This window comes from Antrostomus carolinensis, unplaced genomic scaffold (genome assembly GCF_000700745.2).
Source record: "Antrostomus carolinensis isolate BGI_N321 unplaced genomic scaffold, ASM70074v2 scaffold33085, whole genome shotgun sequence".
Lineage (NCBI taxonomy): Eukaryota > Metazoa > Chordata > Aves > Caprimulgiformes > Caprimulgidae > Antrostomus > Antrostomus carolinensis.
In genome coordinates, this window is record NW_010317613.1 from 23293 (window position 1) to 37914 (window position 14622).

The window sequence follows — 14622 nt, forward strand, 5'->3', positions numbered from 1 at the left end:
CTAGTGCTTTGCATGGTACCGGGAGGGCAAGGCACCCCTTCCTCCTGCCCGCTGGCTGTGAGAGCAGCCAAGAGGAACCCATCAAACCCATGCCCTGAGGTTCCCAAACCTAACACTGAATTATGCACTTCTGTGGCACCAGATGCCACATCATTCACGTCAATGCTTTTGTTCCCCTCCCTCCCAAAAGGGGTGCAGGAAGCAACGGTGCATTGTGAAGAGATTACACAACCACTCCCCAATCAATCACCCAGTATCACCCTCCTCCTGAACCCCACCTGCAGCCAGCTTAGCCCTACGTACTATCCATTCAACCTCGCATCCTGGTCTGACCTGGAAAAGCACCTGGCATTATCTAGGAGCTATTTCCATCCAACAAGGGCTCCTCTTGCTGGTGGAAAAACCTTGGGTTTTGTTGGTGTCTCACAAAGAGACAGAGATCTTGTAGAAGCCAAAGCAGCTGGAGCAAGCAGCCTGCCACTGCTTGGGTTTTTATTAGAGCTCAGAAGTGGTGCCCATCAGTCCAGCTTGAAGGAGGTGACCCTGAAGCCTCCCTTGACGCTCATGTAGCTGATCTTGTTGTAGCAGTGCCTGTTGGGGAACTCCACTTCATGCCCATCAGGTAGTTTCACTTGGAATTTGTCTGCCAGCATTTCAATGAGGATCTGGGAGAAGAGAGGGGAGGAAGGGCAGGAATTGGGGACAAGGAGGAGATTAGGAAGTGAGTATCTAGGCAAAAGGCCTGACTGCTACATGTGAGGGTCAGACTTGGTCTCTACAAGCCTTAAGCAACATGCCTGGGGTTGAGCTGAGGGGGATACAGTAAAGGAGCAGTTGATACCGGGGGTATCTAAACAATAGCACGGAGACAGGACATCTCCTGGGGCTGTTTCAGCTACTCAGATTGTAAATTCAGTTAAACCCAAGTGTGTCTTTATATGCCACATGGCTTAGATCTGCTCTGAACAGGCAGAGTAAACCTGACAACCCAATTCCCTCAGCAGCTCACCAGAACCTGGAAAAAGGAGCTTCACTGATAAACATGCTCAAGCAGACAGGACAAGAACGCAGTGCTGTTCATTACAAATTAATGGGGTTGTTCCTCCAAGCTGTCACCTCGACACCCCTTACCCAAAAGCCAGCCGTGACTGAGGAAACAACCTTCCCCTCTACAGCAATAGGAACAGGACTGCTCCTAAATGCAGCCCTGTTAATGTCTCAGGACATCAGATGGGGTGAGACAGCAACTAGGACAGTATCCTTGGCAGGAGGAGAGGGAAGGCAGATTTGCAGAATGGATCCAGGAGCAGTGAAAACAGAACAGCTGAGGAAGAGGTTTTTGGACACTGATCCAAACTGTATTTGCATAGGAGGGAATTAGGGAGAGAAATAAGTAGAGAGCAGCAAGATCTTGCTTCTTGGAGATCCCTTTTACCTTCATACATGCCCCTGATGCACTCACCTGCTGAGCAGGTATGGAGGGCAGGAAGCACTTATAAAGCCTGAGACAGACAGGGCTCACACAAAGTTGCCAGAAGAAGCATTGAGGTTTTGAAGGAGATGTGGAAATGGCAATCAGAACCAAAAACCCAAGGGATGAGGACAAGGGGCTGCTGGGAGGGAGCAGGAGGCATTGGATAGGGACTAGGATACAGGCATCTGCTAACCCCCACCACACACACACACACCCCACAACCCCATGCCAGCACAGACCCCTCACCTTGATAGTAGAGCCCTTGGAGAAACAGAGGTTGTTATCACGATGCTCTGCCTGCCAGGCTTTGGAGCACCTGGAGTTGCAGACGATGACAGACTCATTGAAGCGGGGATTGAAGTGAAGAGCCAGATCTGAGGAGCTGCAGCCAAGATTGATGCTGAAGCTGTGGGTGAACAGGAGGAAGGTCAGCCGCAGAAGGAGGACAGGGTCTTGGAAGACCTGAGATCCAACACATGGCCCTGCACCCGGTTCCTCCATCAGTGCTGCCTGTTTCCTCATTCTGCTCAGGAACTGCGGGAGTTTGCACAGTGGTGCCATAGGGGCTCCCCTAACACTGAGCTGTGCTCACACTTTTTGTCCCTGGCGACCTTGGAAAACCACCTCCCTCTGCAGCCCACCTTCAGTGCTGGCAAGTTGAGGTGGTTTCTTTGTACTTACCCATCAGCATCACTGGATACCTTGCCCTTGATCTTCAGGGTGTCCCCAGTCTTCATATCCAGGTTGAAGATTTCAAATTTTTCCTAAGGCAGAGAGAAAAATAGTCTGTGGGGCTCCTTCAGCCATTCCCCCACCTTGCTACCACAAGTGAGAGGGTGCTGCTTGGAGAAGGTGCCCCAGCCAAAAGAACATCTACTGCTTTCAGCTGGTGTTCCTCCCATGGCCAAAAACTCCCCGTGCTGGAGGTCTTGCATGGGCTTCTCACTCAGTGAGGGAAGAGTGGGCTGTGTGAAGCCAGCAAGGGAGAAAAGACATCAGAGAAAGAAGAGATGAAAGCAGGCTTGCCCTCAGCAGAATGAAAGGAGAGCGTAAGAGCAGAGGTACAAAGAGGGTTAAAGCAGAGGGGCGCAACCCAGGGTTTGGTGGGCAGCATTGCCTGCAGCCCAAAAATTGCAAGTGGTGAAAGCAGAGGTGGCTGTGGCTTGCTGAACTGGGGACCCTGGGTGACAGAGAACAGGAGCAGCAGCCCTTACAGCCATCTTCCCCAGGGGACAGAGTAACCAGGCAGGGAGCCACCAGTGGTTTAGCTCAGAAACACTTTGCACAGAGGACCTTACATCCCTAGACTTCCTTGTGGCTTACACATTAACAGCCTCAGTTAACTCCTGCCTCTGTAAGGCCCCACTGGCTGCTATTAAGCCAGGAGACTTTGATCCAAAGAAATAGCTTCCCTATGTAGACTTCCTCTCAGTAGGGACTTTTGGAAATACAACCAATTCCCATCCTCCTCAGTGGGCTCTCACTGGAGGGACCACCACACACAGCCCTTAGTGGTGTTACTCCAGCCACCACATAGGACAATCATCTTCCCAGCTGGCCATGGAGGTGTGACCACCACGTTCACTTCTTTTCTGCATGTAACAGCGCAGCCAAAAGAAGCCTCTCAGATCCTTGCTTTTGTGGCAGGAGGCAGCCCTCAAAATCCGCACCAGCACACCAAAATGGTCCCCACCATCCCTCCCCATGGTGCTCTGAGGAAGGGCTCCAAGGGGCTCAAGAAGAGGGCAGCCAACACATCCCGTCTAGATGACATGAGCTCTGAACAGTCCTTTGCACAAGACATGAGTAGCATCCCAGCTCCTTCCCTTCTTGCAGCTCTAGATGCAGCCCCAGCTGCATAGATTGCACTAGCAATAGGTGGGAGCTCCCTGCAACCTCCCATCTGAGCTCCATTGAAACCCAGAACTTTTAGCCTGAGGAGCCAAGCACAGCAGGTCCAATAGCCCCATCCTCCCTAACCCTAAGACATGGGAATGTTGTCCCCACAGGGGAGCATCACCCCTGATGTCGCCTTCCCAGGTAAGAGCTACGAGTCCGTAGACAATATCCCAGCTTTGGTTGAAAAAACCGGTGCTGTATTCCCAGACTCCAGAAGTCAGTGGGAAAGTAAGAGGGAGGCCAAGGCCTGGGAGACCAGCAGTCCCTCAGCCACCCTTCCCAAGCCCTGCAGAGAACAGCTGAGTGAAGTCATCCTGCTGCTGCAGAGCCAGCTGGGAGACGGCTTCTGCCCTTCCCCAAAACCTCCTGAAGCAAGCAAAGGTAAATGCTGATAAGCACTCCCTTCCCGGAGGTGTTTCCTATGAGCAGGGGGCCATAAAGCCCAGCAAGCTTGGGAAATTTGTTTGCTGTTGAGGTCACTGAAGCTGTTGGTGAATTTCCCCTGGGCTGAGCGTGGAGCCAGCAGGAGCAGGTGCTGGGGATGGCGGCTCCTGGCACTGGGTCTTTTTCCCACTGACGCATCCCACACACACCTTCATGTCACCCTGCTACCCTTCAGCCATCCCAGGGAAAGCCCAGAGCCCCTCCTCCCAAAATATCCCACTGGCTCCAAGAGGTTTCTCTTTCCAGCAACTCATGTTGTCCCTTTGTGGGGACAAGGGCAGGACAAAGACAATGCTTGCATAGCCAGCATCAGGGTTAGTTACCTGAATGCACACGAAGCCAGCAGGGAGAAACAAACACTTCTGGGGCTCAAGAGATGACATCCCAAGACAGACCCTTAACTCAGTCAGAAAAATCCTGTCCTACGTGGCTGGCTAAAGTGACACAGGAACGTCGCAGCAGTGACCAGACACAGATCCTGGGCCAGCAACCTAGAGGAGCCTTCACCCCAGTTCCCACACAGCCCAGCATGGAGCAGACAGAAACATTGCTGTGACTGGGATTCATCCACTGAGCCCACTGGCTGAGCGTGAGGCTGCCCAGGAAAGAGCACGATGTGTCTGAGGGACGGGGAAAACTGCCCGTGCAGAGAGTTATGTGCAGAGCCGCGAGTACCACGGATGTGAGAACATGCAGGGAGGGAAGACGGGCAGGAAAGAGGCACGAGCTGCTCAGAGAGGGGCCGTGAGACTTTATCAAGATAACATTAACCCCCCTCCTACAATGCTCAGCAGGGGCGTTCACCCCCCTTTTATTTGCCACTGGGAACAATAGTGGGAAACCAGGCAGCAACTCTGCCAGCGCTGGTGACTTCCTTCGTCTGCAGAGCTGAACCTCCGCATGGTCAGACACCAGCCCTGTGCAGATGGCCCCTCTCATGCCCCCCACGTAGGAAGGGTCTGAGACTTTACAGACCCTAGAAGAACTGAAATCCTCCAGTGCAATTGGAGGTGGCATCGGGATGATGGACGGTGACAGGGGCAGGTTGATAACTTCCCTGCAGACACTGCAAAGCAGAAAGCCCAAGGAAACAGTGACATGATGGGAATGTAAATCCCAAAGAAAGAGGAAATCTGGCTAAAAGGCATCTGCAAAGGAGGTGGAGAGAGGAAAATACAAACAATGGTTGTGGAAGACAGCAGTCAGCGGTGCAAGTGATCCAGGAACCCTTCACCCTCAGAGAGACAATCCTATAATAGGGTCCTTGCCTGGGAGTTTCTCTCCAGGGCAACTGTAGAGATGTTCATCCTGGCCAGAGGGCAGTTGGCCCGTACTGGTGTGGGATGCCCATGTTCACACCGCTGGCACCGGAGGAGGCTTTGCTGCATTCCCAAAAGGTGCCTTGGAACAGCAGAGTCCCACCAAGGAGTCACTGGTTGTGAGGGTGGGGGCCATGTCCAACCTGATGGCAAGTCGAGCTTCCAAATGGGGTGCAGGCAGGCATGAAATTTTACATGGAGAAAAGAGGAAAAATGGTATTTTAAAGAGGGAAGAGACAAATGCAACTATGTGTGCTTTCATCCAGAAGGGTGGCAGACCAGGTCGTCTGCAGAGTGCTTTCACCACATGAAATGTGGCAATTTCATTTGCAGAGGTCCCATGAGGTAGGTTTTGCAGTTAACTGTCCTTCCTAACCTTCTCTCTAGTCCTGGGGGGAGCTCAGGATCCTTGGGGTGGCTCCAAAAAGCAGCACCTCATGTACCATTGCCCAGAGCTGCCACCTCTACCGTAGGGCACCCACACAGCTATTGAGAACAGACCGAATGCCACCCTCCCCAGCACGCTGCCAAGATCCTCGGCAGCATCATTACTGGCAGCAGTATTTATTTTGTTTTCTTCCTTGGGCAGGAGATACGCCAGCTAGGTGTGAAGCCCTGAGGAAAACCAGAGGCTTCCCCAATTCCCAGCCAAGGTAGCCCAACCGCCCCAGCTGTGAGAAGTTTCTCAGGGCCTTTTATGGCAGGGGGCAGCCCCTAAAATCCATACCAGCACACCAAAATGGTCCCCACCATCCCTCCTAATGGTGTCTGAGGAAGGGCTCCAAGGAGCTCGGAGGACAGGACAGCCAATGCACCTTCTCCAGATGACACAAGCTATGAATAGTCCCTCATAGGAGTGACAGGGGTCTTCACCAGATGTGATGCTCAACCCAGAAGGGAAGAGGGAGGGAGGGGGAGACGAGGTGGCCATGCCAGCTGTGGGAATGCCTCAAACCAAGCCCTGTGAGAAGAGGCCAGAGATCCCCTTAGCACCCTAACGAAAGGCTGTGGTTTCAGAATGGCACTAATTAGTGGCACTGGAGGAGGACACTGCAGGGGGAAAAGGCGCCTGTCCCATTCTGCACTCAAGGCACCAGGGAGCCAGAGCTGAGGACTAGGCATCCGTGTCCGCTCAAGGCAAAGGGAGCTGGAGAGAGCAACCATACATTCTTTCTCGGAGCAGCAGCTGCTTGCTCTGCTATTATTTCCTACTGCTTCATATAATTTGTACTCCACAGCGAGCTATTGTCCCTTTCCACTGGTTATTTATTTCCTTGAATAGCCTCTGGGGAAGGATTTCAGTGCGGGAGTAAAGAAAAAAGAAAAACCCCACACAATAAATATCGAGCGGTGACCTGATTTAAACCATGTTCTCTGACCTCATCTGGGCCCTGGTTGCAGTTCCTCTCCATAGTTGCAATTAAGCCATGTTTCTGACTCAGTTTCCCCCTTTTATGAAGCCTAGCGAGGAATGCTCCCTGCCTTAGAGGGCTGTGGGGTGGATTGCAAGAAGCTGAGCTCTGGATTTTCAGAGGCCAGGGCTCAGGACAGGACCAAGAAGAGGCTTCCATTACCTTCTGGTGGAGCTACTCAGTCCTCCTCCTGCCAGCCACAAAAATTCCCAGATAGGTTTGACGGGACTGGTTTCCCCTTTAAGTGAAGAGGTGTTAGCTTGCCTCTCAGCAAGTAGTGCTGCAACCCTCACCCAACTGATCCCTAAGGTCTGAAAGCCAGACACCTTCCTAAGAGAGGAGGACCGGGAGAACAAAAAGGACTTACCTCAGCCAAACACTGAGGCAAGCAGGAGACTGGATAAGCAGGTCTGTGGATCTGGAGGGTGCATACAGGAGAGGGTTTTCCAGGATGCAGGAGAAGCCAAGTCACTGATGAGCACAAGGAAACTGGTGCCCATGAGCACTAACCTCCTGCCTAAGAGGTTAACCAGAGTGGGACAGCTCCTCTAGGGAAGACACTGAATCCTCTGCATTCAAATCAACTAAAACAGGAAGGAACAAAGAATTGGAGGTGAATCTCCTACCACCCCTCCTGCCCCATCTCCCTGACTGTGTCACCCGGAGCCTCTGTGGGAAGTATGGAAGTAGCGTCCATGCTCTGAACCTGGGGGCAAGGGATTACAGGCCATCAGCCTCCTGCAGGGTCTCCACCAGCCTCATCCCTCTTCATCTGTAGGGTGCAATTTCTCTTCCTTAGGATGCAGGGAATAAGGAGGAGGAAGGACAAAGCTGGCTGAAGAGCTAAAATGTGGAAAAAAACCCACCTTTCTTCAGGGTAAGGAGTGAAGTGGAGGTAAGCAGTGGAGGGAACCTGCACCAAGCAGTGGAGCAGATCAAGAGCACAGGGGAGGGAGGTAGCCTCAGACTCCATCTCTCTCCCTACCCTATCAGAAAGGCCACAGTGACTGGCATCTCCCATCTCCATGGGAAGCTCAAGTGCACTCTGATAGATGATTTCCATTCCCAGGGCCAAGCTATGTCCTTATGCCTTCAGAAGGGACATCTCTCTCAGGCAGCTCTGAAGTCTACAACAACACTTCCGTGTGCTGCACGTTGTGCATAGAGAAGGGAGGAAGGTAGTTCCTGTGCATAGGAGCTGCTCATAAGGCATCAGGGCCATTTCATCAACCCAAGCAGCCAGATGAGTCACATCTTACTGGTTCCCAGCTTGCCTGAGGGGCAGCAGAATTAACAGAACCAGCAGAGGGTGGGGAAGGGAGGTCAGAGGACTGATTACATGCCACCCAGTTCCATTTCCAGCCTTCATTTCTCTAATTCTTTCCCTCATGGGGGCACGCCAGGAATGTGGGATGTGGGAAAGGCTTTCAAAAACACGTCTGGAGAGAAAAATGTACTTGTGTTGAAAGCTTCCCTACTGGCAAAGAGAAGATGCATAGAAGGCCCATGGCGTTCCCCTCTCCTGGACATTTGTGATCTCCCAGCCTTACCCAGACTTGCTGCACAAGGTATTATTAGCTTAATGGGAAAAGGATTTTCCGAAGAGCTAGCCACAAAGGATCAGCTTCATCAGGTCTTATGCTCCACTTGCATCTTGCATTAAAAGATTAAGATCTCCAACAGCTTTATCCTACCACTGAGTAAGGAAGATGGCACCCACCTCATCTTGTACATGGGGAAATTAAGGCAGAGATACCAAAGCACACATCCAAAAAAACTCTCTTATTTAGTGTCTCATCTTAAAGCTCCCATGGACATATTTAATAAATAAATAAATAATTAACTAAATCCAGCTTTGCAAACCTGTCCTAGAAGCTAAAAGGAAGCTGAGTTCCCTTGGATAAGGCAGCCTGAGTATCAGAGACGCTGATTTCTCACCATACCACCTACTATCAGTAGGAGGTACCAAGGCATTTAGTGCCTCTGAAATAAATTAGCCCTTGGGTGGGTCCAATTAAGTCTGAAAACCAGAGGCATTCAGAGTGAACAAATGGCTTCCAACAGTGGAAGCCAAGGGACTTCTGAGATGCCCCAAGCCCAACTCCCCTGACTTCAAGGGGACCATTTCCCACAACAAAGACAGCGTGAGGCCAGCTGGCTGGAACTCAAATAAGCAGAAAAGAAACACAGTGTTGGCCATACACAAAAGGTCCATGGGGACCTCCCTCCAGTGAGCTCCAAGCAGCCATCCCAGATTCAACCCCACAGGACAGCAAGGGCATGCAGCGAGAGTGACTGCCGAGTCCCGGCGCACAGTGGTCCATCGTGCACAGGGAGACAAAGGCTGCTGGCACCGCACAACTCACTTTGAGTGTTTCTCACGGGCTCCAGTGCTCAGCCCAGGCGGGTTGAACAACTCTGAGGACTTGCAGGAATCCTTCAGACAAGTAGAATCCATCTGAGTCACACGCACGAGGCACGACGCCAAGGGTGGCTCATCCACTGGAGAAAAAAAAGAAAGAAGAAAATGCTGAAAATGCTAAGGGAGAAATAGCAAGTTTTGAAAAGCCACAAGAACTCACAGCTCATGGGCTGGAAAGAAGGGGAGCAAAAAAAAATAAATAAAATAAAAGGTCTGTTTTCCCATGTTCACGTCACTAAAGCCAAATATCTTTCATCCCCGCCAGGAAGCAGCAAGCCACCTTACTACCCTCAGCTTTGAGCTGGTCTGAAGGGATGACCCACCCTGGATCTAAGGGCATGGCTGAGGTTTGCAGAGGAAGAGGTTGTCAAGTCAAAACTATCTGTTGCTCCAAAATCAGTTTGAAAAAATTCTCTTTGATGGCCCTGCAAAATGAAATGGTAAAAACCAAACCAGATGGAAATAGGAAAGAAAAGCTGCCCCAAAAAAGGGAATCCAAATCCCAAAATGACTGACTCAGTGCAGGCAATGGGCATCTAAAGAAGGAACTGCAGGCATCTGAAGGAGACCTAAGAAAAGACATGCTCACACAACCAACTCACTGTTCCTCTCCTCCCCAGTTCCAGAGGGAAGAACATCAGAAATACATGAACCCATGGACCCTCAGAGAGAGCCACAGGCAAAAGAGCTAAGCCTGACCTGCTGAGAAGCTCCAAGGACAACCAAAGAGCAGAGGAGGTCCCAACTCTCACTGGCACAAGGAGCGCTAAATTACTTTTTCCCCTGCTTCCCACTGAGGAGCTACAGCCACAGCCTTGCTTAGAGCTGCCACCAGGTGAAGGAGCTTTTGAAGCCAGCACCTGATCTTGCTGGGTCATGGCACTGCCCAGAGATGTTTCATCTCCACGTGGTACCACAAGGAGCAGAGCAGCAGCTGCTTGAGCTACTTTGCACTGCTGGGACACTTCAACTCCCCTCCCAGCACTATACTGGGCACTAAAGGACACCCTGTGCATTTGAGGACACCCTGTTTTGCCTACCAGTCCCATGTGGGTGTCCTGTCCTTCCTCTGGACTGCTCCTGTGAGCCTCTGACCCATCCCATGTAGTCAGTAGTACATAAGCCCTCACTTGACCACAGTGGATGTTTATTTTGCATTCCTCGTAGTCATGCTAGGCTGTTTGTTCTCTCTGGCTCTCTTTTCCTTCCAACCAGTTTGTGCCTCGTTCTGCTGTCCTTATTTTCCCCACCACTGGCAAGACACCCAGGCCAGAACCCGGCTGTGTCTCTCTGACTGCCCCCAGATTTCTTTGTGCTGGTCCCCCTGAGAGCCCCTCAGCAGCAATGCTTTAATTACCATCAGAAACCTGGATGGAGAAGACTTGCTCCAGAGAGGGGCAAAGGGTATTACAAACTAAATGCTTTGAACACGACTCACACCAGACAAATCTTATCATATCCCAGGCTGAATAGCCCCAAACACATTGCCATTTACCGTGCAACAAACAGACTTGCCAAGCCAAGAGATCTTTTAAGAACAATGCAAGGAGGATCAGTGGCTGCAACTGCCAGGCAAGTTCCCATCTGCACGCAGATAGCTTATCTCTTCTGTCAAGATGGGACATGCATCAATGTCTGCTACACAACAGCAGGGAAAAGCTAGTGGAGACCTGCTCTCTGGTCCTGAACATGCACGTAGCACTCCTTACAACACTGTCCCTGAGGAACATCTCTATTACTCACTCGGTCTCATTAGGAAAGGGGTGGGAATCTTTCCTGAACAGTTCCAGCAGAGACACAGCTCCCCAGGGACCCGGCTCAGGATGAGCTGAAGAGAGCCTGGCGCCTGCTCTGGACACCAGCAAGCAGCTGGCCGGCCACAGGAGCAACACAGCTAGGTGCTGGCTGGACGAAGGGGTCTCACAGCCCACCCTTAAACCACACTGCGACACTGCTGTTTGTAACCCCATCAACTCCCAGCACACATCCTCCTCCCAAAATTCAGCCAGGCCACTGCTACGGGGAGACGAGCTACTCGAGACACAAAGCTACTCTGTGCAAGGAGGGAGGTGGAAAGAGGAGAAGCCTCTGCTGGGAGCATCTCCTCCTTCTGCTCAGAGGAGGGAGACCTGGGCTGTAAATCAGGGGTGGCAACGGTGCAACGTGGTTGCAGTGAGACCCAGAAGGTGGACACTGCCTTCGAAAAGCCCACTGGGCTGAGGGGAACAGCAGCGTGCCGCTTGAACACAGCCCCTCCAGGCAGAGGCCATTCGGAAGCACCCGGAGGTGTGTGCCTGAGACTTCTTCTCCTGGCTGGGGGACTCATCTGTCAGCAGCACATTAAATGGGGGACACATGAGTTCTGCCCCCATTCTGCTCCCTGAGTGAATTGCCAAGCCTGATGTAGTTTGTGGTGGTGGGGGAACAGGACAGAACTGTGTGTGCACAGGAAGCCCTTGCAGAATGGCGTGCTCTGTGGCAACATGGTGGGCTCCTCGTTCTGCCTGCCCAAGGCAGGAGAGCTCTGGGGGCAAATTCAATGTGTCTGTGCACTCAGGCCTGGCTGATCCTCTACATCCAGGAGCTGACCCCCACACCCCCATGACCTCATGCACTCGGGCAACACTTCCCCATAGCATCTCTCCCACCCCCAAGGCAGGAGGTCAAACATGGCCAGTGATCCATAGCATGGTATAGGACACTGAGTCACAACCCTGTGTTCAGCCGTGCCCAGCAGACAGACTGTTTCCCAGTTTCAGTCTGGCCCACACGCTCCCACCCCACACATTCACCTACAACCTGTTGTGTAACATTTCCCATCTTCGGAGAGGGAAAAGGTGGAAAATTAGGGGGTAAATATGCAGGCTGCAGGCAACTGCACTTCAAAAGCTGCCTTCAGAGGGACCTGAGCTTACAGGGTGTAGCCATTTCGCTCTTGGTCCCAATAGCAAGGAGCAGGGCACAGCTCCCATCCATGGGGTTAAACACGGGGAGACACCAAGGCTCTGCTGGGAATGGTGTCCAGCCCACCCTGTCCCCCAGCCATGCCTGGGCGCCGCGGCACAGCCCAAAACCAGGCCAAGGGAGGGTGCTAACAACCTCACGGCACGAGCCATGGTCCCCAGGCAGCGCTCGGGCCTGGCCCTGCTCCTGTTGCATTTACTAAGACAGACGAAGTCAGAGAGACCAGAAAGGAGCCTACAAAAGGCCAGGTCCTCCCTTGGGAAATCTGTGTGCACAGACTCTGCATCTCCCTCCTCCTCCTGGGTCACCGTTTTCTTTTCATTCCTAACCCCATGTCCACCATGCCCTGGCACTGGGTTCACTCTGCCCCGCTGCTCCTCGCCGCCGCCGAGAGCGGGGCTGAAGCTGCCCGCAGTGCCAAGCGGCAGAGCCCGAGCAGCCAGGCTGGAGGGAGAGAGCCACCAGACTGCTTCCTCCTGCTGTTTCAAAGTCCAAATTTAAGCCAGCGCTGAAGTTTCCTAGGGAACCTGAGGCAGCTGCAGCCAAAGCAGGATCGCTGGCAAAGGGGGATTTTCAAGCCCGGGCCAAAACCCATCTATTCAAGCTCACCAGCTGCCAAACCTGAGCCAGCTGCACAGCCAAGAGCACATGCATTCAGCACTGGGGCACCCTGCAGCGGGAATGCCTCCTCCCCGTGCCACGTTGTAAAAGAGAGGCTGCACACGGCTGCGCCTCTGAGCTCCCTGGGCTGCTGCTACGCTAAACATCCCCAGCAAATGCTTCACTAAGTCACACTTCATTGTCGCCGCAATGCAGGGATGTATTCATCATCCAGGCTTGGGGATTTGCCGCAGCTGGGCTCCCTGATTTGCTCCAGGATGCCTAGTTTCATGTTGCTGATCTCTGCTCGGATCGTGCTTGGATGCCCATGAAAAATGCCTTTGCAATAGGATTTTTCTCCTTTTTCTCCCTCCTGCTGTTCTTTACAGCCAAACTGTATCTCAGCAAAATCCAGGCTCTTAGACTCTAAGCACAACACTCATGGTTTATAATGATACCCCTTCCGCCTGCTAGTGATAACACAGCAAGTGGGGGCAGAGCGAGAACAGGTGAATCTGTTCACCATTTCAAGTGCCCCTCTCACCTGAATCCCCAGCACATTGTACTGGTAGCAGATCTGTTCCAGCCTGGAGCTGATCTCATCAGCAGTGCAGGGAATGACTCCATCAACGCTCCCCCTTGTGGGCTCCAGACTTCCATGCTCGCTTCAGCCCCATAAATTTAAGCTGCTCTCTCTAACCTGACAGGTCTTCCTCTCCCTGTTGTTTTTTGCTTACCCAGGTACAGAACCTATCAGTCCCCAAGACAGCTACGACTAGGGCTTGGGTCCTGTTGATTTTCTTTTGTCTTTGCCTGCTGATGATACTAGTCCTCAGCAGCAAGAGTCTTCCCATGTTCTCAGAGTATTCCCTGGTTGTCCAGAATCACTTGGAAAGAAAATATTGGCAGCAGCCGAGCCTTCCCCAGAGGATAACGAGGCACTGCCGCTCCCTACACTGGCCAGGAGGGCACTGCCGCCAGCTGGGTCCAGGGATTAAGAGAACCTGAGTTGCCCAGTCTGGAAGGGCTCAAAGGACACAGCAAGCTGCTCAGCTCACCTCTAACTCTGGTATTTGCTTCTGTCACTTGCTTGTCTCACTGAGCCAGTTGCTCTAATGACAGAGCCAACATAGAAAGGAAATTTAGTACACAGACGTCAAGGCAATTCCCCAAAGGAAGCAAGTGCAATTACCCCCATGCTAATGACCAGGGAAACCGAGGCAGCGAGCATAGATATGCATTTCCTTGAGTCTTGCTCCGAGACATGTTTAATTGCAGAGATGTAACCAGCAGGTTTTCTGATCCCTTATCCAGCATCCTGTTTCCTCATTCTGCTCCTGTAGTTGCAGAAGGATGCCTTTGATCACGGGGGACAGGTCTTCCTACAGCAAAAAGGGAAACGCTGAAAGAAATGGAAGGGAGCAATCCTGGTGGATGACTGCATACCACAAGAAAGTGCTGCACATGAAAGGGAAGGAGACATTTCCTATTAGATTAAAGGAGCTCAAACCTGCTCTCCCTCTAGAGAAGTATGCAACTCTATACTTGCCTCTCTAATTGCAACTCTCCACTGGGAAAGGTGCTTAGAAGTATTGCAAAAGGAAGATTAGCCAAGGTCAGGGAATAGCAGGGCTGCAAATCCAGAGGATTGCGTAAGAGGTGCGTGGTTGGAGGTGATGTCAGGAGAGGTGCTGCCAGCCTCATTCCAAGAGAAAGTAGCAGAGGTAAAACTGAGCCAAAAACCCAGGAACTGGCTGCTGCAGTTCAGCCGGAGCTGGAAAACAAGAAAAGGGAACAAAAGACTGCAGTACCAAGCTTCAGGAAAGTGAAAGCTCTCCAACAGAACGTCTTGCCAAGGAAAGACAAACGTGGCAGGGGAAAGGCAACTTCACGTCACAGGCCAGAGCCCACGACCCAGCAGGAAGTGCACAAAGGCTCTCGCTGCCGCGCACAAGCGCATCTGAAAAACATCGCAGGGTTCGTACAATCACACGAGGCAGAGAAACCAAACACGCCTCGGGACAGAGCGAGGGCGACGGGGTGGTTAAAAGATGGGCTGGTGGATGGAAAACCCCCTCTCCCAGGCGA

General features: G+C 52.2%; 1 protein-coding gene across 1 annotated transcript; it reads right to left on the reverse strand.

The window, feature by feature from the left end:
- Positions 1-518: 518 nt before the first annotated feature.
- Positions 519-2238, reverse strand: LGALS2 (galectin 2; the record flags this gene model as incomplete). Its single annotated transcript, XM_010168644.1, has 3 exons — positions 519-665; positions 1721-1880; positions 2156-2238. Coding segments are annotated over 3 exons (390 nt in total), but the record flags the coding sequence as incomplete, so codon positions are not given.
- Between the last annotated feature and the right edge of the window lie 12384 nt (positions 2239-14622).